The 21,488-nt window shown below is 52.5% G+C and overlaps 1 protein-coding gene across 2 annotated transcripts in view; it reads right to left on the bottom strand.

The window, feature by feature from the left end:
- Positions 1-298: 298 nt before the first annotated feature.
- PAX5 (paired box 5) overlaps positions 299-21,488 on the bottom strand; it is a 189,682-nt gene continuing 168,492 nt past the window's right edge. For both annotated transcript variants that reach the window (XM_041763433.1, XM_041763434.1), the window contains 2 exons: positions 6,978-7,064; positions 299-663 (listed from right to left, as the gene is read on the bottom strand). In XM_041763433.1, the coding sequence (XP_041619367.1) occupies positions 587-663; positions 6,978-7,064 (164 nt within the window). In that variant the 3' untranslated portion in view covers positions 299-586. The remainder of the gene's footprint in view (positions 664-6,977; positions 7,065-21,488) is intronic.

Raw genomic sequence — 21,488 nt, 5'->3', positions numbered from 1 at the left:
GCTGGGCCCTGAGGTGGGCGTCCTTAGTCTCAAGGACAACTACAAGCCCACCTGTGGGGGGCAGCCAGGACAGAGGGGATGCTCTGCACACAGGTCTAAGATGTCCTGTGACACATCGGGAGTACTGGATGCATAATGGGGAGGCGGTCTGCCCCAGTTGGACCCTCAGGCCCACAAAAAAGCAAGAAGGTATTTACATGGGTGCTGTTGAAGTGACAAAAGCAAGCTCTCCTTCCCAGGCCTGGGGCAGGAAGACAGGTGGATGGTCAGACAGCTGGGGACTGGCAGGCTAGGCTGGGGCTACAATTGTCTGCAGAATAGTCCGTTGTTTTGCAGAGACCCAGTTGCTGTTGGCAGCAGCTCGCTGATTGACTCTTAGAAACACACGCGTGTCTAGAAGTCTAACAGCCTTACCATAGAGCCCCAGAGTCCTTGGCAAGAAAAGGTTGGGAGGGAGTTTCAGGCGAGTGGGGATTGCTGGAGGATGGTCTCGCTGGGCCCCTCTGGCCATCTTCGGAGGGGCCGAGAGGCTACCGCCCTCAGTGATATGTGTGATAAGTGCTTGGCGCCCGCCTGGCTCCGAGGGTCAGTGCCGGTCGTAGGCAGTGGCGGCTGCTGGTGGGGCAGCTCCTCGGGCCGCGGCGCTGTAATAGTACGGGGAGCCTGGGAGAGACAGAAGAGGACACAGAGGTTCCAGGGTGACCCTGTGCCCACAATCCCATACCTGGGGTCCCCTTTCCACCAGTGGCCCCCACCCTCTCCCCTTCCTCCCAGGCCACCAAGATTCCTGCCCCAGTCTGTGCCCCCAGTTGCAAACCTAATCAGGGTTGCTTCTTGCCAACAAGATTTCCAGGCCCCCTCACCACCTAGAGCTGGGGTGGGCAGACTGGGGCCTTCAGGTCAAATCCTCCCTGCTGCCTATTTTAGTAAAATGTTTCACTGGAACTCAGCCTTGCCTATTTGTTTCTGTGTTGTCTTTGGATGCTTTTATGCTACTATAGCAGAGCTGAATACTGCAACAGAGGCCACATGGCCTGCAAACCTAAAATATTTACTATCCAGCCCCTGACAGAACAAGTTTGCCAACTTGAGGATGAAAAGCCATCACTTCTTAGTCCACCCCATGGATAGTTTGTGACCTAGCTCTGCTGACCTCCCTGGATGTACCTCCCACAACCATCGCCTCCCACCCCATACCACTCACATCCCATACTCCAGTGAAATCAAACTCTGCAGGTGTCTCAAATGCACCCTAGTGCTAATAGCAACTACCTCTGGATAAACATTTCTTTTGCCCCACACTGCTATGCCTTTCACATGTGTTGTCTCCTTTGCACCTCCTGGGTAGGTGAGGTAGGCCACTTCATCCTGCTGTCCTGCCTCTGTGCCTTCTTCTGCGCTCTGCTGCCTGAAGCCCCCTGCCCTGAGCACATGCTCCTCTGTGGCCTGGACCCTTGCTCCAATCACCTCTTTTACTGCTTCCTGCCCCTTCTCTGGACAGAGAGCCCCACAGGGCAAGGGCTGGGCTCTGCTCTTCTTGCCATAGGTCCTCAGGCCCCAGTCTGCAGCCGGGCACATGCCAGGTGCCCACAGCCAGGTGGGCATTTACTCTTATGAGTAAATGAACAACAGCTCTGAGTAAACACACAGTAGCAGAGCCCTCTGCCCACTCACTCATTTATTTGCTGGCTCTACTGGAGACCGCAAGGGGCAATGATGCACAAACATCACAGACCAACGTCCAGTCAGCAGGGGGATGAAAGCTCTGAGAAAGAGTCAGGTTTTCTGGAGGATGGGGGTTGCGCTGGGTTTGGAGGGCAGGAAGATAGAGACATGGGGCGCCTGAGGTACGTGAGTCCCTGGGAGAAGGGTGAGGTGCAGCCCTGCTGCCTGTGACCTCCAGACAGAGCCAGTGTGAGGGCCAAGCTGGGTTCGTCCCACTGTCTCAAGGCTTCATCCTGGGACTACCTGCTTTGGATGAGGCCTCCAGGAGGCCTACACTGGGCCCAAACTCCTCCCCAGCAGTAAAAGGGTCTGGGGGGCCCTGGGAGACCAGTGGGTTCTCAGAATCATGCAGGTTAGAGATACAAGGCCACCACTGCCTCATCTTACAGGTGAGGAAACTAGGCTCAACAGACCAAAACCATGTGCCCACGCCACAGGGCCTCTGAGCGCCAGAGCCTGGCCTGCATTCAGGACTCTTCCCACCACAGTGCAGTTCACATTCTGTCTACCCAATGCTGCAGGGCCCTGTCTACCCAAGGGGACAGTATAGGGGTCTTGGTAGCCATGGAGACTATGCATCTCTTGGGGTGGGAATAGTGAGCTGCTTAATTTCCCAGGGGAACAGACTCAGGTTTATTCTGAAGTCCCAGCCAAATTCAGACCAATCCTGGTGATTCTCCCGGATACCATAACTGAGTGCCAAGGCCTGGACTCTATCACTCTTGGCTGAGTGATCCCTTGAGTCTCAGTTTTCTCATCTATAAAAGGGGGGTCACAATGGGGCTATTGAGGGCACCATGAGATAAAGATGTGAAAGTACTTTGGAAGTAGATATTTTTCTAAGCCACTTATAGCCAATCATTCTTTCAACTTCTAAAACAATTCCATCAGGCAGGAACTAGTATTGTCCCCATGTAGCAGATGAGGAAGCTGAGGTACGTAGCTTCCCCAAGATGATATAGCTGGTATGTATTCAAGAGGGCAGGACGGGGGAGGCACTTTAGCATGTGCCACTGGCCCTCGAAACCCAGTCCCAATGAACAGACATACTACTTGCTCCCTTTGTTCTCTCCCGAGAAGGCAGGATGGCTCAGGCAACAATGACAACAGAGGAGGAGCAGGAAATATCTTGCCGTGCTGTTCCAGAAGACACCAATTCCATGCCTACGTGTTCGCAGTGATGGCTTTTTCTGCTACCTCCTCTGTCACCTTCCAAGTTAGAGCCCTGACTCAGAGACACCTGTCAGCCAGCCTCTTCCACTCTCTCCCTTGGATGGGGACAGCATTAGGACATTCACCCACAGAGAATCTGCAGTGCCAGCCCTGCATCCTGTCCTCAGATGAGATCAGGAGAGAAGAATGTGTGTGCGTGCACGTGTGTTTGTATGTGTGTGTGTCTTCAGTGGGGACATCCCTGCAGGCCTGGCATGGCACAGGAGCAGGAAAACCACAGGGGCTGCCCTCACAAAGGGGCCTCAAGGGGCAGCAAATGGAAGTGAGGCTCCTTGGCAGCTCCTGGCTTAGCCCTCTGAGTTCCCCCACTGGCCACCTCTCACCCCCAGCTCTGACTCACTCCCTTTCCAAAGCCTAATCTCTTGGCCAGCCTGTCCTGCAAAGTCAAAAATGCATTTACCATGAGAAATGAAGACATCACCTTACAAAGTGCTCTTTCTGATGCCCATTCGACCTCTATCTAGAATAAACCTGTCCATTTCTTCTGTCATTTTCCTTCTCTAATTCACAGTGTCGTCAATTTGCTTTCTGACACAGTCATTCCAGGCTCCTGCTCACTGCCTAACCCACAGGCACACCCATTCTAATCCTGAGTGGCCACTGCTTTCTTCCCCACCCCCTGCCTCTGCGCCCTCCCGGCCTGGCTGGGCCTCCTGTGGGTAACCTGCAGGCAGCCCCAGCACAGGAGGCTCGGCCGGGAGGGGAGTCCTCCCGAGAAGTCAGTGTGCAGCTTCCCTAGAAGTGCTTCCCATCCTCACGTTGGTGGTGTTGCTGTGAAGGGGGCTTCAACTAGGCTGGCCGAGGTGTGGGCAGTGTGCATGTGAGGGCGGGAGCACATGGAGGGGCTCCGTGCGTGGAGGGTCTCACCTGTTTCCAAAGCTCCGACTGACCTAGCGGGAGCACCAAGCAGTCTCACAGCGGGTCTCCACACCCCTGGTACCTTCCCCAGAAATAATCAGTCTACATCTCTGGTTCAGTGGGATTCTTTCAGCTAAAGCCCTGAAAATGCTCTGGATAAAGGGCAGTCTGGTAGACGTGAATGGACCTGGAACTTATTTGCAAGACTATGGTAGAGTGAGCCTGGCAGCTCGCTCATCTTCAGGAAAGTGGGATCACTGCTTATTCGGGACTGTGGGCCCAAGAGAGCATCATATTCAGCTCCTGCTTGAACGAAGCTGCCAGTGGCAATTATCCTCATTTCACACCTGAGGCAACTGAGGCCCAGATTGGTGGATGGCCTGACTATGATTCCCCAGGTTACAGACCTGGGAAGTGCAGGGGCCACTTCTCATGTTTGTAACTGCCCAACATGGTTTAAAATTTTCCTGTGTTTGCAAGATTTTCTGTGGTATGAGGCCCGCCTCTTTGAACGAATTCATTCTCCCAGCTCCGCCTGCAGCTGGGGCACAGGTGTGTCACCTGGGCTCTGCCAATTAGAGTCTCTTGCATATGACTTTGTGAAGAAAGCAACATGAGGAAGTGGGTGGGCTGAGAGCCTCCATCTGTTGAGTGGATGGCAGAGGCATCCAGCTCTGGGTGGTGGCCGCGGAGAGCTCTCACGCACCCTCGCTGGAGCAGCAGCATAGAGCATAGAGCCAACTGGCAACAGCAGGAGGCCTAGAGCAGCCCTGGTGGTGTGGCTGGGTGTTGTTCCCGGCTGTGTGTCTCACACCTGTCTCTTTGGTCCTCCAGGAGATGCTGGAAGCCTGCAATATCCCTTAATAAATTGGTTTTCTGCTTAAACCAGCCAGAGTGGATTCTGTTGTTTGCAAGTCTGACAGATAAATACAATAATCTGGCTTTCAAAAATTGATCAGAGCTGTTCTCATTACATATACGGTCTGAGTATTCAGGATCCCCCAGGCTTCTTACAGAGGGCTGAAGCCTCTTTTCCTGGCTGTAGTACTATTCAGACTTAGTTGGCCAGGGAGAAGAGTACCACATCATATACTGGTTATGAATATAGGCTCTGGGATTAGGGTAACCTGAGTTTGAGTCCTCATTCTGCAATCTCCTGCTGTGTGACCTCAGGTAAGTTAATTGTCCTTTCTGAGTCTCATTGTTTTCATCTGTATAATATAGATAATGGCATGTGCTCCCTTGGGCTGTTGAAATGATAAAAAATAAGGTGACCCACATGACGAGTTTTGCCCAGTGTCCACACAATTAGCAGGTAGTCATTTAGATGGACAGGGTTTGGGGTCTTTCTCTTCTTCTCTATGCTGGCTCTAGCCCCTCTCAAGGCACTGAGCACCTCCCAGCACAGACACCCTCACCCGAGACTCCCTCACCCCCAGCGTGCAGGCTCCCTGAGACAGAGTCCACATCTTTCTCCTACGAGGCACACAGCCCCTGCCTCACACCTGGGGATGTGAGCTGGCCTTAACTCCAGTGTGAGCAGTAAAGGCCTCAAATGCCACCATTTTCCACCTCCTCTTGCCATCTGCTTGGGTTCCAGACCCATCCCTCTGCCCCTACCTCTCTGAAAGGTGCTGGTTCAGGGAGACCATGGTTATCCATTGCCTCCCAAGAATGACAGCTGGGCCAACTCAGAGACCCAGGCCTCTCAGGGGGGTTATTTAAAGAAAAGCATTAGGTAAGCGGAGAGACATGGTTCAATACTTAGAATTAATTTTTACCAAAACCAAAAAAGAAGTCTGAGACATCAGTCCACAGATCAGCCCCTCCAGACCAGCCCTATAAATAGTAATATTCTAGTCTTCTATAAAATGAAATCTGCAGGCATAGGGACCTGGAGTACTACCTGGCATTGTTCTTTACTGCACCCACTAGTCTTATATGACACATCATAGTGCTCTGGGCAGTTTGAGGCAGCCCGAGGTCCAAGTGCATGGAAGAGTCTAGCCAGGAAGGGATGGTGTCTATGTCACATGTCTGCCCTAGTCACCTAATCACAGTGGTGACCTCATGGCCTCCTTCACAGACCCATGACCTGGCAACTTGAGTCTGAAGGGACCAGGTTCTTGCTTTTCTGATGAGGTCTGTTTCCCAGTCCTAAAATAATTCAGGATCTAGGAATTAATATATTTATTATTATTATTATTATTATTATTATTATTATTATTATTATACTTAAGCTGCCCTAGTTAAGCTGGACAAACCTGGGTGGTCTCTGAGACTTGTCCTGACCTGTGTAAGAATTCCTCAGCTGACTGCTGGGGCAGGATCCATGTTGCTGACTGCAGGCTCATTGGCTAGCTCTGCCCCCAGGTGGTAAGTGACATCTGTGAGCCTGGGCCCCTGCTTCATGCTCCAGAACCTACAGCTCCCATTATTGCTCACCAGCTGGTTTCATGTAAGTTCATTTCAACACAACAAAAGGCTCTCCTTGGCCTTTTGAGGGCTGAGTTAGTCCTACTTGGTCTTCGGAATGGCCCAAATATCTTTGATGATGTACACAGATCAGGCTGGCTCCAGCAATGGATCATCTGCCAGCCTGAGGCCTGGGGAGAGGTTGGGTGCCAGCTGAGCTTGGAATGGCTTGACTTGGAAGGCCTTTAGCCGCTTGCAATCAATTTCCAAAAGGAGCTGGCTCTGTTGATGTCCATGGCAGACATCACTAATCAATCACTAAGCCTCCGAGTTCTGATCAAGACAGGTAATCACTACCAATCAATTCAGGTTGGCCTCCTTACTGCCTCTCAGGGATTTCTCACTGGAATATTCAATGATCCTTAAGAAATATGTTACTCCCAGGCAAGCACATTTTCTACATTCCTACCATCCCTTCAATGCCTCTTTTTCTCTGTTTTCCTTCTCTGCCGTTTTGCCTTATCCACCAAAACCTCTGGGGAAGGGATGAGGGCATGAGCAGGGCTGGAGTGGTGTTTACTGTCCGAAGCTCCCATCACAACTCTCAGATGGCAAATATATGAGGCAAGCTACCCACCCCCACTCAGGGCCCAAACCTCAGGCTGTCACAGGACCCAGCCCAAAGAGGGATCCTACTGGGGCAGCTGATGGCCCAGGAGCCCCACAGGGCCTCCACCAGTACTCACCAAGCAGCCCCGGGTTGGGGAACCTCCAGGAGTCGTTGTACGAGGGATACTGAGGGTGGCTGTAGGGGCTCCCGGAGAACTCACTCCCTGCATGTGGTGGGCGGGGAGAGAAACAGGAACCAAATGTCAGGTCAGGTTTGGAATATGCCAATGGCGTTTGCCTCTTACATGAACTGCCGGCACTTTTCATAACCAATGAGGGCAAGTCTGGTCCACGTCCTTATCCAGTGGACGGCTAACACTGGCATTGTGTTTCCCCCTGCAACATTTTTCTTAACGGTGGGAGTGAATACCAGCCTCTAACATATATACCACGAAACTACTACATGCCAGGTGTTCCCTGGGGTTACTGGACCATTTCACAGGTGAGAAAACTGATGCCCAAGGTCTCTCACAAAATGACCTTGACCCAAGTTCAAAGCTCCAGACTGCCTGGCTCTCAGCCCTGATGGAGGCACTCCAGTACCCCAGTGTGGTTTGAATTCCACTGCCCACATGTTTCCCACGTGGCTCTGGACTGAGAAATCAAAGGTGACCTCTGCTCTAGTCTGGCCCTCTGTGTTGTGAATCCAGAGGTGGCTGCTCCTGGGGCCCTGGCCTAATGGGGAGGATGAGACAGAGGCTCAGGCCCCATGCCAGGAGAAAGCAGATGGCACTTTGCTGAGCTGAAGGGATGAGCCAAAGGGCTGGGGAGCACAGCAGAGGGAGTGGGTCAGGGCCTTCTAGGCACTGGGAAAGGGGCAGCTGTCGCTGCTGGGGTTGCTGAAGCAGAAACCACAAGCTGTGCCAGGATGGCACAGCATCGGGGAAGGGGGACATAGTAGGACTTGGGAATGGCTCGCTCTTGCCCAGCTGCTCCTGGGGCAGTGATTCTTGCATCTGGCACTGCCCTGTGCTCTTTCTTCAGCCTCAGGAGAGCCTGTTTACCACCAGCCAGTCATAGGAAAGGAAAATTCCTGCCCTCAAACCTTGCTGCCTGGGCTCTGTAGCAGGAAGGGCCCTGCCTGCCTCCTCTGAGTGGCTGGGATCCCCAGAGGGCACCGTTTGGGCCTGACTCAATGCCTGGCACCGGCTGCGTTGGTGGCTGGCTGTTGAGTGGCTTTTTAAGCCACTGGTTCCGGAGCATGTGGGCCCCTCCCTGGCCGTGGTGACAGTAGTTATACAGCCCCACGAGACCACCCTCAGCCCAGACATGCTTCCATGCATTCTCCAGGATGCTTGCTGAAGGGCCAAAGGGCAGGCGCCTCCAGAAGGACCAACCAGAAGTCAGGACCTAAAGCACTGCTCTCCCCCATTTCGGCCAGGCCCAGATGCAGGGTCCCTGGAAACCCACCAGGTAGGGCAGGAACAATGAAGGAAGCCTGAGGGGCTGGCCTCCTCCCCATTTCTCCAGGCAGCCACAGGCGGAGCGTGTGCACACTCACACACGCAGACACACACACGTGCTCCTCCTCAGGCCTCTCTGGGGGCCACTCCCAGCCTGACAGGCTGAGCCTTCCAATTCTCTGTTTTTTATGCCTCAGTGGTCAGGGTGTCAGGTTCCGGCGTAGGGAGGGAGAGCATGGTGACAGTGCCGGGCCGGGCCGTAGCAGCCCAGCCTCCACATATCCATCAGAGCCTCCTCCTCCTCCTAGGAGGCAGGGTGGGGGATCAGAGGGGACAGCCGCCCTCTCCTCAGGGCTCCGGGCTGCCCCATCAGAGGCACTTCCTGACAGCGTTGTGCCTGGGCCTAGGGCTCTGCTGGCATAAGCTGTCTCAGCTTCTCCATCTAGCAGCATCATGCTCATCTGCCAGGCTCAGCTCCAAGGCCACCTCTTCCGGGAAGCCTCCTTGATCTCCAGCCCCTGGAAGTGCTAGCCTTGGGTCCATTCAGCTGGAGTTAACTGTGTGTTACCCACCCTCCAGCCTCCACCACCACCATCCAGTCCCCAAATTGGCTAACATCTCTTTCTCTGGGAAGCGCCCACTTCAGGTGCACCCAGCTTCCCGCAGCATCCCACAGCACCTACATGGGGGGTCTCCTGTGACATGGGAGTGTCTGCCCTGCAGGTCTGGGTGTGGTTCCTCTGTGCACCTCTGTGCCACCCCCCACAGTCCCCGGGTAATGCCGTGTCCACAGTGGATAGTCGGTAGCTCACCTGCCTCTACCTGGTACATACTGCTCTTGCACAGCTGTTTGCATGGCTCTCTCCCTCACATCCTTCTAGGCTTTGCTCCAATTTCATCTCCAGACCAGCAAATGTAAAATGGAAACTCCACCCCACCCCTCTTTCCTGCTATATTTTTTTCCATAGAACTGATGACAACCCAACATATCTTGTTTTTGTTGTGCTGATCTTATTAATTTTGCCTCCTCCAGTACGATGGGGAGCAGGGGGTTTTGTCTGTCAAAGTCATGTCTCCCTCCCAATGTCTAGTATAGGGCCTGGCATCTCGCCGGCCCTGAACGCTATTTGTTGAATGAATGAATGAATAGGCACCCCACAATCAACCAGGGACACAGATGGTGGCTTCCACTACTTCTGTTATTAGTACTGAGAGCCAGGGGTGCACTGAGCACCAGCTGCATGCCAACCAGTTTATCTGATCCACTGCTGGGTTCCACTCACAACAGCACTCTGCTCCTCGGTGGATGATGTGAACCCCTGGAGACCCCCCTGCCTGGTGTGCTGAGTGGGGGGCTTCGTGGCCATCCTCAGCAAGCCCTGTCCCATGAGAAGCCCTGGGAGAGTGAGCATTCGGAGAAGAGGAGCTTCACCATCTTGGGGCATGAGGCTGACCCATGGGGGTGATCCGGCCACCTGCTGGACACTCTGGAATGTTCTCAGATGATCTGATGGACCGACCACACAGAAAACTAGTGTAGGGAGCCCTCACCCCAGGGGATGTGGGGAGGCCAGGTCCTCAAATGCCAAGGAAGCTGCCTGCTTTATAGACCTGGCCTCGCCTGCCCTTGTGGCTGGGAAGCAGCAGACTGCCTAGGTTCAAGCCCACATGCTGCCACTCAACCCGGTGTGGTCTCCAGTCAGTTCGGCAGAGACTGGGAACAAAATCTCGGGAGCCACACTGCTGGGATTTAAATCCTGAGTCTGCCTCTTCTGAACTCTGTGACCTTCAGATCATTCAGCCTCTCCGTGCCTCAGTATCCTCTGCAGTAAAGTAGGAGCAATTAGTAGATGCCACTGCATGCGGTCATTGTAAAGACTGAATGGGTGATACACAGAGTGCCTGGTACACAGTGAATGCTAGCAAATGTCGGCCATGATGACAATGACCTGATACTGGTCACCAAGGCCTCCCTGGCATCCAGAATCTCATTTAACCCTCCTGACAACCCTATAAAGCACACAGGTGGGTGCAACTGTCTGCGTCTTCTGTGTGAGGAAATGGAGGCCCAGGAAGGTGGGGGGACTCTGAGGTTGGCCTCCTGCCCTCCGGTCCCAGACTCTCTGCATATGTGACACTGCCTTCCCATCTTTGGCCTGTCTCTTTATTTTTTTTAAAGGCCATTCTTGTCAGCTGAGCTTGAATTTCACTTCCCAGGGGCCATGATCCTTTTAGCAGGGAAGGAGGCCCTGTCCTTGGGGGCTCAGTGGATCCCACCTGCTGCTGGCTTCTCTGGGTCTGGAGGCTCCAATCTCCTATTTCATCTCTTCTGCTTAAAGTCACCACATTATGACATCCAAAGGACGTTCACCTTCTTTCCTTCAAACCTTACAACAGCAGCTTAGAAAAATGAACCCTGTCCAACCAAGAGAAGGTCTGGAGAAAGCACTGGGGGGTACTTTCTGGAGTGCAGAAGAGCATGTGAGCCAGCAGAGACAGGATTTTGATATGCAGAGGGAGACAGGCACAAGAAAGGTCGGGGTGGGACTGGTCAGAGCGTGATGCCCTGCATGGCCAGGTCATCATGAGGCCCAGCAGAGGCAAGCCATAGAGCAGAACTGCGTGGGGCCAGAACATTATGCTTTTCTTCCAGTAGAGCTGGGACCCAGGGAAGACTAGGGAGCAGCAGAATCTGGAGGGCAGGCTGGAGAGGGCGAGCCTGTGGTCAGGGAAAACCAGCCAGGTGCCTGCTGCCATAGTCCAAGCAGATGGAACGGAAGCCTGGGAGACAGCATGGCTACAACAACCGCAGGCACAGAACGATGCTCTCCAGGGCGGAAAATGAAGACTCCCTTCAGGCTCATTGTTAGGACCCCCAGAAGTACAGCTAGCCTGCCTGAGACAAAGATCACACAACGAACACCTTCCCAGATGGCAGCTACACTTGTGGTAAGCAGAGCTGCAATGTATAAACTTGTAGAACCTGCAACTAATGTAACATGTGTGCCAATTCACTCCCCTACAAAAATGAACTAAAAAATAAACACCTTCTCTTGGGCAGCCCGGGTGGCTCAGCGGTTTAGTGCCACCTTCGGCCCAGGGCCTGATCTTGGAGACTGGGATCAAGTCCCACATCAGGCTCCCTGCATGGAGCCTGCTTTTCCCTCTGCCTGTGTCTCTGCCTCTGTGTGTGTGTGTTTCTCATGAATAAATAAATAATTTTTAAAAAACCACCTTCTCTTACCCCCACCCAGCCCAAAGGACAGCATGGGCCCCTTGCGTCTTTCCACCACCCAATCCAGGCTTTTGGCATCTCTCAGAAAATACCAACTGCTTCAACTGGGAACCCTTTATCCATTAATAGAAAAGTTTCTGTGAGGTAGATTGGGCTGCCAGCTCATGCCCAGGTGTCTGTCACTCAGTGGACAGTGAGACCTCCATCTGGGAAGAACACAGCACCTGGGCCCTCCTTAGAGACAGCTCCTGGGCTGCCTGGAGTTGGTCACATATAAGCCCCTAGGAACTCTCACCAGCAAAACATGTCATGATCTTCTCCATCCCCAGCCTTCTGGGAAGGAGCAGTCCCAAGGGGGAAGCCAGGATTGGAGTGAGACCAGACTTGGAGTCAGCACTGCAGGTTGCCCTCTGCCCCCAAGATGCCATAGGAGCTGAAAGCAAAGAGGGATCAGGGAAGGGGTGTCCACAGATGAGGAAGGGAGGAGAAGGGTGGGCAAGGGTAGGCTCTGCACTCAGCCTTCTGCTTACTGGCTGTGTGGCCTTGGGTAAATGACTGAACGTCTCTGGGCAGAGTCACTTCATCTTGAATATGGGCCTACATCATGGGATTGGGAAACAAGGTAATGTTACCAGAAGAGAACTCTCCCCTCTCCCCACACCCAGGATGCTGAGGTAGCAGAGAAGAGAGGGAGGAGGAAGGCCCTAGAAGGAATTTTACAGCTTTCACTGAGTTCTTGGATATGCAAAAGAAAGCCATCCAGGATTTAGAGACCCAAGTGCAGTGCATTAAAAAAGCCTTGTGCATGTCCCACCGTGTGTGTGTGTGTGTGTGTGTGTGTGTGTGTGTGTGTGTGTGTGTGTATGTGGAGAGTAGGAGGTGAGGGACATTTAAGTGGGTGTTTAGATTCCCATTCTAAGTTACAGCCTATCGGGGGCTGTAACTACCCCCTCCCCCAACTACCATCTCAGGTACATCCAGTAAAGCCTGTTACCCGTCCGAATGCCTTTCACGACCAGGTTGTTGTTTTCTCCTTACGTGCAAATCAAAGGTGGTGGCTGAGTGCTTGTGTGGATGGCCAGTGAGGCTGAGGTGATCGGATGTGGTCCAAGAGTAAGAGAGATCACAGAGCCCGAGAATTTGGTGATGTCAGGGAACCTGAGCCAGAGTGTGTGAATGGGAGCCTCCCCTGGAAATGTGGCAGAAATCCTGGGAAAGACATAGGACTTTTCCACAAGGCAGGGGATAAGGATTCGAGTCCAACTTACTTGATCTCAAGATGCCAGAAGATACTGGCTGGCTGCTGTCGGCACTCTGCCCTGGGTAAAGGAGCGGTGGGGCCAGAGGGCCGATTGCATGAGCAAAAGCAAGGGGGTGGGACCAGGCAGATGGTACATAATTGGGGCTCTGGGCCACAGGAGCCAAATCCCCCACCCCCCAGCTGTCAACAGGTCCAAGAACAGACGGCTGGCCCTCTCTCAGGCTCGCACCCAGGACCACACCAGCAGGTGTGCTCTACCTTTGGAGTCAGACAGGCCCATGGTCCAGGCTAGACCCTGCCACTCAGAGGCTGGGTGGCCTTGGGCACATGGATTTACCTCTTGAGCCTCAGTTTCCTTGTCTATAAAATGGAAGGAAGGAAAATCTCTATTTCTGAAGCTTGGGAAGATCACATGACTTAAGAGTTACAGATCTTTACACACCCCTGTGTGGGGAGGACCTGGTGCCTTCTCATCACTGATGGTAGGGAAAACTCAGTCTTTCCTGCTTCCACCCCAGACGCTCTGTCCCCTGACTGCTGAAAGAGGCCCCTGACATGCAAATCGAAAGTCCTTCCAAAGCCACTAAACAGAATAAAGCTGAAGGATGTATGTTCTTTCCTCGAAGACTCAGAATGAAAGCAGAGGCTAAAGAAATTTAGGTAAATGATGGGTTTCCACAGAACAGCGCTGCCTTCCAAATATAAAAGAACTAGTGGTAAAGATTAATGGGGTAAGTAGAAAGGACTGATTAAAATCCATTAAAAAAATTTAGACAGCTTTATTTTAAGGCAGCTTTCCTGGAGATTCCAGGGCCAGGAAAATTGTCAGAATCCGAGATGTTTTCTTTCTCCTTTGCTAAAAGCTCAGAGATGGCAAGAAAGTCGAAGTTTCCTAAAATTCTCAGAAGTGACAGGTAAACCGGCTCAGTGTAGCTCTTAATTAACCCAAAACGACACCTGCCAGATGATGGGGATTTGCAGAGCTCGCCGGGGGCCGACCCCATCTGCAGATGGTGGGCTCCCACCTCTGCTCGAGACCTTGGCCGGCTGTAATTAACATACGGAAAGTCTTTCAAAGTGACTTCGCAGCCAAGTTCTATTTCTGAAGGATTGAAGCTGGGCTTTAAGAGAAAAGCTTTACAGAGGAGGAGGAGGAAGGAGAGATTTGGAAAGGACCATGAGATTTCTCCAGCTCCTCCCCGTGGTCCTGTAGATCTGCATGCTATGCCACGACTCGGGCATCAGCAGGCGCTCTGCATCGCCGTGCCAACTATAACATGCCACGCAGGCACAAACCTTCAAATGTGCGTATGTTATATGCAATTGTATATATATTATATTCCTATTTTAGGTATGACATGTATAACACACATGTATACACATATACGTGTATACATATGTGTATACACAGATGTGCATGTGGGTGTGCACGTGCATAGGTGTGTGAGTAGGTGTGTGCATGCACACCAGATCCTGGGGCTCAGTCAAAACCTCTCGAGTGACTTCAAACTCCTTCTCCCCACCAAGACTCGGTTTTCTCATCTCATCTGTACAGGAAATGTGTATGGCCGAGATTCCAACAAGTGGCCTCAAAAGTCTTCCGCACCAACACTCTTCCTTCTCCTACCCTCCCTGCACCCACACCCAGACAGGCCCCCTTGAAGACCAATGCTTCTCAACCTCCCTCTCTGCAGAGCAAGACCTCCACGGGCTCCCAACAGGGAAAGGAAAACCTGAGCAAACTCAGTAAAGGTCAGCCGTGTCAGCCCAGACAGCCTGGCACATAGAGCATCGATCCATTTCTGGGAAAAACCTCTTCTCCCACCAGCTCAAGCCAGCCACGAAGGCCTTCAGAAAAACAGAGAAGAGAAAAACCGAGAGAGAGGGCAAGAGTGAGGGAGCGAATGCAGAATGTGTCTCATTTCTGTTTCTCAAGAGAACTAGGGCTTCGCAATCGGGCAGTGGTGCCGGGTGGGCCCCCATGAGACCAGGCTCTGCTGCTGACCAGCCACGAGACGGGTGGGTGACCGCTGTGGGCCTCAACCTGGTCCTCTGTAGCCAGGAGCCTGCTGTGCCTTGAGCCCAATTCGTGCCGTCTACAACCACCAGAACCTGAATGCAAGGACCCTCCAGGGACCTCAAGGGAAACAACTCCACTTTTGCATCACTGTACCTCCACTGTGGGCTATGGGGCACATGCTAGACCCCACCAGCTGGCCGTCATCAGAGGCAAGAACTGGGTCTTTTGAGCCACATGGGGCCAATCAAAATATATTGACGGTCAACCCAGTGTTTTAAAGGGACAAGTATGTCATCAGCCACAAGCAATTTATAACTATTGTCTTGTCCCCCAAGTCTGATTTCTCATCTTTTTCTGTACGTGTCTGGCCCCTGTAGACATTTCAACTGGAGGCCCTTGGCTCTGCTATGGTATGTTTTGAGTGGTTCTGATGCAATTTTAATCTGCTCTCCTGCTGTGGTATTATTCCAAAATTCTGTCCCAATGCCCTCATCTAAGCAAACAATGGACAAGACAATGCGCAATGTGCAAATGGCTCTTGCAGCCTCACCAGGGTGCAAGACATACCTGATCTGTGTGTATGCGTGTGGGGCAACGGAGTTCCTTGGTGAGTCTCTGGTGAGCCTCACCCAGGAGTGCCCCCGCACAGCATCATTGTGAGAAACAGAAACATTGCCCTTCGAGGCAGGGGCCAGAAGCCCCGTTGTGCCATTCAAGGACCTGCAGGGTCTGGTCCCAGTGAGCTTCTGAGTCACACCTCCCACTGTCCCCCACCCCCCGGCCCCAAAAGCCAAGTGCCATTCCCTGCAGGTTCCAGGGGGCTCATCTCCATCTCCGCATGCTGTGCCCTTCATCTGAAGGGCCACCTCCCTCTTGCTCCTCATGTCCAGTCTCCCAGCTTGTCAAGACCCAGCTCAAATATTGCTTTCTGGATTGATCGTCCTAGCTGAGAGCAATGCCCCACTTTCCCCTGAGGCCTCAGCCCCACAGCCTGGAGCACTTGATGCTCAGACTTAGGATAGATGTAACCCTCATCTCCATTCCTCCATTGGGGAGTCTGTCTGGTTCCTCCTTGAGGGCGGGAGCCAAGACTCATCACCACGTGTGAGTGACAGATCCGGGCGAGGACCTCCACTGTCCCCAGCTTAGGGCCCACCCACAGCAGAAATGCTAGTTGAGGGGGTCTTGCTTGGTCCTTGGCCAGCCCCTGTCAGTGTCAGATCCAAACAGGTCATGAGAACATGCTAGAAAAGCAGTAATAAAACTCTAGTTCTTAATCTTTGGTAGGAGCATGAAACAGAGAGAGAGAAAGGCGGCAAGACACACTGAAAAGGGAAGTGGGCCAGGTTTGTTGCAGGGGTGAGGGTGCGGGTCCCACAGAGGGAGAGGAACACAGCATGGGTGCTTCCCGGAGGGGCTGGCCCTTACCAGGCCTCTCTGACACACAGGGACAGCACCAAGCCTGGCTTCACTGCAAGAATTGAAGAGAGGTTTCATCGTTGCAGTTTTGGTTTTGTGTTTTTGTAAGGCAAGAGCAAAACACTGATTGCTACACTCAGAAAAAGAGCAAAACCAAATTGCATTGCTTCGGGCTGCAGCTGGGAGGGATAACCGGGAAGGGTTTTTTCCTTACCACCCACCTGGCCATCAGAAGGTACTCAGTCTGGACATCTGAAGGTCTCTCTGAGTGACCTTGCTGGAAGCCCCCATTCCATGACCTAACCTGTTAGGCTCCTGATTCCACACAGTTCAGCTGGAATAACATTCTCAAAGGAATCCAGCTCACACATCTGTGACAGATGTCTAATAAACTCACCAGGATTTTGGTAAATCTATTCGATTCAGCAGTCACAACGGCCCTACTCCATTCAGAGCTCTGTGCTAGGTCCTACGCCACTCAGGGAGAGGGTCTCAGACTCTAGTTCTCAAGGAACTCCTTGCATCTAAGGGGTTCTTAGGCCCAGAACTAGAAATCCGGGTACTAGAAAAGGGTGAGGCAGGTTTAGAAGCAGAGAGGAAGGTAAAATGTATTCTAGTTGGGGTATCCAGGAGGGCTTCTTGGCTGAGATGTGGGCCTCCACGTCATTTAGTGGGTTACCGAAACCTGTCCCTATGCACCTCCTGCCAGCCCTGGCTGCATTCAAGAGTCAAAGTGTGTTGCTTCCATCTCCAGGGAAGGGAGCCTGGGGACGAGGTCAGTCTCTGGATGTTCCCAAACAGGAGGCCAGTTTAGCAGGACGCCGTGTTTCCTGGCCTGGGACGGGCCACAGAGGCCTCATGAGGCAGCTGCTACCATGGCACCACCCAATAAACCCAGAAACTCTTTAACAGTACAGAACCACATCATGATTTTTGGAAGTAACTGTAAAACAGTGGGCCTGATTCTCTGTGTAGGCACTGGCAACAGCTGTGGCTGCCACTCTGTGCTGATAACTGAGGGGATGGAGAGAGCAGGGGGTTGCGGCCAGCAGTCCCCATTTAAGCCCCTCAGCCATGTAGCTGAGTGGCCTTGGAGAAGTCACTTTACCTCTCTGCACCTGACCTCCTCATCTGCAACGTGGTATTACAACACTCACACGACTAAAGGATATTGATGCATTTCGAAGTCCTTTGTGAATCAGAATGTGAGGGGCTCCCTGATGCAGGAGTCAGTCCTTGGCACAAAGCATGTGCTCTGTGTGATTGTTGAAAAAAGTGGATGCACTTGGCTTGTTTTTTTTTTTAATGAAAATTGTATTCCTAGGTAGTTTCCTCGTATTTTAATAAGTGCCCCAAACACTTGATTATAGGGAAAGCCTTAATCTAGGAGTTAGGCCAGTGACCTCATTCTGTCTCTACCACTGTGTGACCTTGAACATGTCTCTTTCAGGTTCACATAACCTCAGTTACCCCAAGTGGACAGTGCTGGGGTGGAAAGTAGACAAGACTGGGTTCCATTCTTTGTGCCACTAAATACTTTTCCCTCCCAGACTCCTGTCCAAATGACCCTTTGCTTGCTTAAATGATGATTCTGATGCCATGCCCCTTTAAAGCATCCTACAAGGGCAGCCCAGGTGGCTTAGTGGTTTAGCGCCGCCTTCGGTCTAGGGCCTGATCCTAGAGACCCGGGATCGAGTCCCACGTCGGGCTCCCTGCATGGAGCCTCCTTCTCCCTCTGCTTCTCTCTCTCTCTCTCTCTCTTTCTGTGTCTCTCATGAATAAATAAATAAAATCTTTAAAAAAAAAAGTATCCTACAAGGCCTTTTTGGGGGCAAATTGGCTATTTCCACCAGGTTGGACTGTAAAGCCTTTCTTAGTGGCTCCCAGACTCCAAGTGGCTCCAGCCTCCTCCAGTTTGGGTGCCCTCTAGCCACTGGGCACATTCCCAGAGCCTTCAGGAACTCTGACTCTCAGCCCAATGTCTTTGGATGTCAATCCAAAGCTGACGTACTTTTCCATGGCCTCGACCTTGGCCTGTCCCTCATAGCAGCCAGGGGTCCTCCTCTGAAGAAATCGCCTCCCCCTGACCAGGCCCAACTCAGTACAGAAGCCTGAGCATCCTGCCGCTGACTAATGAGAAGGAGGTGATGGTGTCATACCTTGCTGGGAAGTCACAGTGCTAGTCCCGACCTGAGCCGCCTGCCATCAAATTTTAATGCTGCTGCTGACATATTTATGGAACGCCTCACCAAGTGTTTGCGAGGACACCAGACAAGATTTACCTTCACAATTACCACCACGATGCACAGGCTTTGCCGTGCACTGGGAACTCGGTAGCACAGAGGTCCCAGGCACCAGTGCGCCCCAAGCAGTACACTCAATTCCGCACACCTTTCCTACCCCCAGCATGCAGGGCCCGGGGCCTGGGGAGGCAGACATGAATCAGACACGGTCCCTGCCCACCGAGGGCCCACAGTCTGCGGGAGGGGGCAACACACACATAAATTACACGGATCCTGGGTGGCTGGGATACAGGTACAGAGGCAGGCGAGGCTGGAAGGGGGGAAGAAAGGGAGTTATTTCTCTATCAGAGTCAGGGTTAAGAATGAAGCCAAAGACGGGGCTCCGAGGAGCTGTGCAGCTGGTTCACCTCTCCTGGCTGCTTCTCTGCTGGGAAGGGCTCCGCAGGCTCTCTCGTATCCCTCCCCCCATGCTGGCCTCCAGCTCACTACCTGAGCCCCTCTCCTATCCTCTCTCCTGCCTAGGAGTGGGATGCAGCCTCTGAGCTCCTCATGCCGTTCTCTCCCAGAGTAGAGCTGCCCTCGGTGCAAGAATAATGTGCAGTGACCCAGACTGCTGGTTCTCAAACCTTGCTGCCTAGTAGAATCATCTGGGGAGTTTTGAAAACCCCAGACAACCAAGACACACCCCATCCCGGTTATACTGGAATCTCTGGGGTGGAGCCAGATATCAGTATGTGTCCAAACTTCTGAGGTGACTGCAATGTGCAATGAGTTTGAGAACCACTGGATAGCAACTCGAGGGTAGCCGCATCAGCGTCACTGGGCCCCATTAAAAAGTTTAAAACACAGCACCCTGGGCCCCTCTCTGGGCTTACTGAACCAGAATCTACTCTGGAAGATGATCCCCCAGTGGCTTGGCCACAGAAAAGTTTGAGAAGCACTGGTCCCAAGGGATTTCCCAGGGTCCTCGGGGACACACTAGTGTCTGTCTAGTCCCCAGGTCCTAAGGAGGCCAACCTCTAAGACCACCAAGAAGGGCCAGCTAGTGGGGGTGAACTCCACGCAGGTCATTGGGCAGCCACCACCATTACTCGGGGACCTCGATCAGGCGCTTGTTCTGTGCAGGGAGCTGACTCAGAACCTCCCTTCAGGCCAGTCCTCACAATCCAAGGACCAGGAGGTAGTCTCTTCTCTACCACAAACTCACTGCAGCAAGGCCTTTCCTCAGTCCAGGCCTCAGTTTCCCCAGGAGTGTAGTGAGTAGGTCAGCCCTGAAATTGGCTGTGCTGATGGAGATTTCTTCTTTCTTAAATTCAACTGACATGTTCATCTGTGTCCACTGTGACACAGTGGCTTTGTGGGGAACAACCTGGGGCTATGGGAGAGGAGGGGAGATGTCTTTGGCGGCCAAGCAAGAAAGAGGGAAAAAGCCTCCTAAGGGAGCAAATGCAGGGCTGGGTTGGGGAGCACCACAGGTGTGGGGGGCAGACCCAGTCTGTGTTTATCTTGATGCCAGGCACACAGCAGACAGTCTATTTATCCACTTATTTATTCACCAGATTTTGACTGAGTGCCTACTAAATACCTGGCACTGTTCTAGACACTGAGGATACAGCCATGAACAAAACAGACAAAAGACCTTGCCCTCATAGAGCTTGTATTCTAGTTGTATAAACAAAACAAATAATTAAGAACACAGCATATAGCATATGTTAAAGAAAAAAACAAAGCGGTGAAATTTTAGATAGCGTGAGTAGGAATGGCTTCATCAAAAAGGTGACTTTTGAATAACCAGCTGAGGAAGTGAGAATTAGCTATGTGACTATCTGTGGCAAGAGCTCTCCAAGCAGAGGGAACAGCAAGTGCAAAGGCCCTGAGGCATGAGTAGGCAATGTGTTGGAAGAGCAGTGAGGAGGTCTGTATGGCTTGTACGGCTACAGAGAAGTGAAGGGGAGTTAGACAGAAGATGAGGTCAAGGGTCAAGTGGGGAGGGGGAGATCTCTAAGTGAGCACATGGGAACATGTCAGGAACATGTCGGGAACATGTCCTGACTCAGATTTTAATGGCTTGCTCTGGTCGCTATGTTGAGAATGGACTAAAGGGCAATATGGAGGCCAGTAAGGAGGCTACTGCAAACGTACTGAAAGATTAACCTATCTACAGAGGGGTGCCCTCTGGCCATTTGGAGTCTAATGCCACAAAATTGAGAAGGGCCATGCAAGCAGATGGCCAGCTGGCCAAAGCCAAGGGCACTTACAGAATGAGGCTAGATGTGGGCTGTTGGGTGGAAGGGAAAGCACCTGGCTCCGTATGACAAGGGGCCAGCCCTTTCCTCTCACTGAGTCTACAACAAAAGTGATAACCAAGGGTACCCACAGGATTGTGATGAGGATTCTAGGAGAGTATGCCTGTACCAACTGTAGGTAAACTGAGAAAGAGTATGGTGGCAGGAGGCACTCCTGCCCTGTCCTGCCGCCTACCAGGAATGCAGCAGGGCGTTGCACCCCGCTTCTCCACTAGGGGGAGCCTGGGCAATTCTTCCTAGAGCAGAAATGCAGTTTGCAGGCATCCCTCCAGTCTCACCCCCCGGAATTTCGAAGTCCCCAGGATGGCCTTCTAGAGTGGGAATGGCTGGGCCCCTGAGCTGTCCTCAGAGTGTCTGGGACCCTGTGGTTGGCAGGACTCGTTCTTTTCAAGAGCCCAACAGCAACTATTGAGAGACTGGTTGGTACATGGAGCCCTAAGATTCCATCAGGCTCATGCCATGGGCCCCAAATAAATGAACCAAAGACTAGGTGGAAAAGAAGCCACCGATGGCTGAAAGTTTGTGGTCTGAGGCACACATCTGGATGACTTTTAGTTCACCCGGGCACATGTCTGCACGTTTTCTCTCTTGGTCCACATGTTATTAAACAGGCTTCCAAACCTGTCCTGAGCATCTGCTCTGTGGTAGGATCCGCACTGAGCAATGGGTGGTGCTGTGATGCAGCAGGGACTCAGGCTCAT

Source organism: Vulpes lagopus, chromosome 7 (genome assembly GCF_018345385.1).
Source record: "Vulpes lagopus strain Blue_001 chromosome 7, ASM1834538v1, whole genome shotgun sequence".
NCBI classification, from domain to species: Eukaryota; Metazoa; Chordata; class Mammalia; order Carnivora; family Canidae; genus Vulpes; species Vulpes lagopus.
This window is presented reverse-complemented; position numbering and strand designations above follow the sequence as displayed.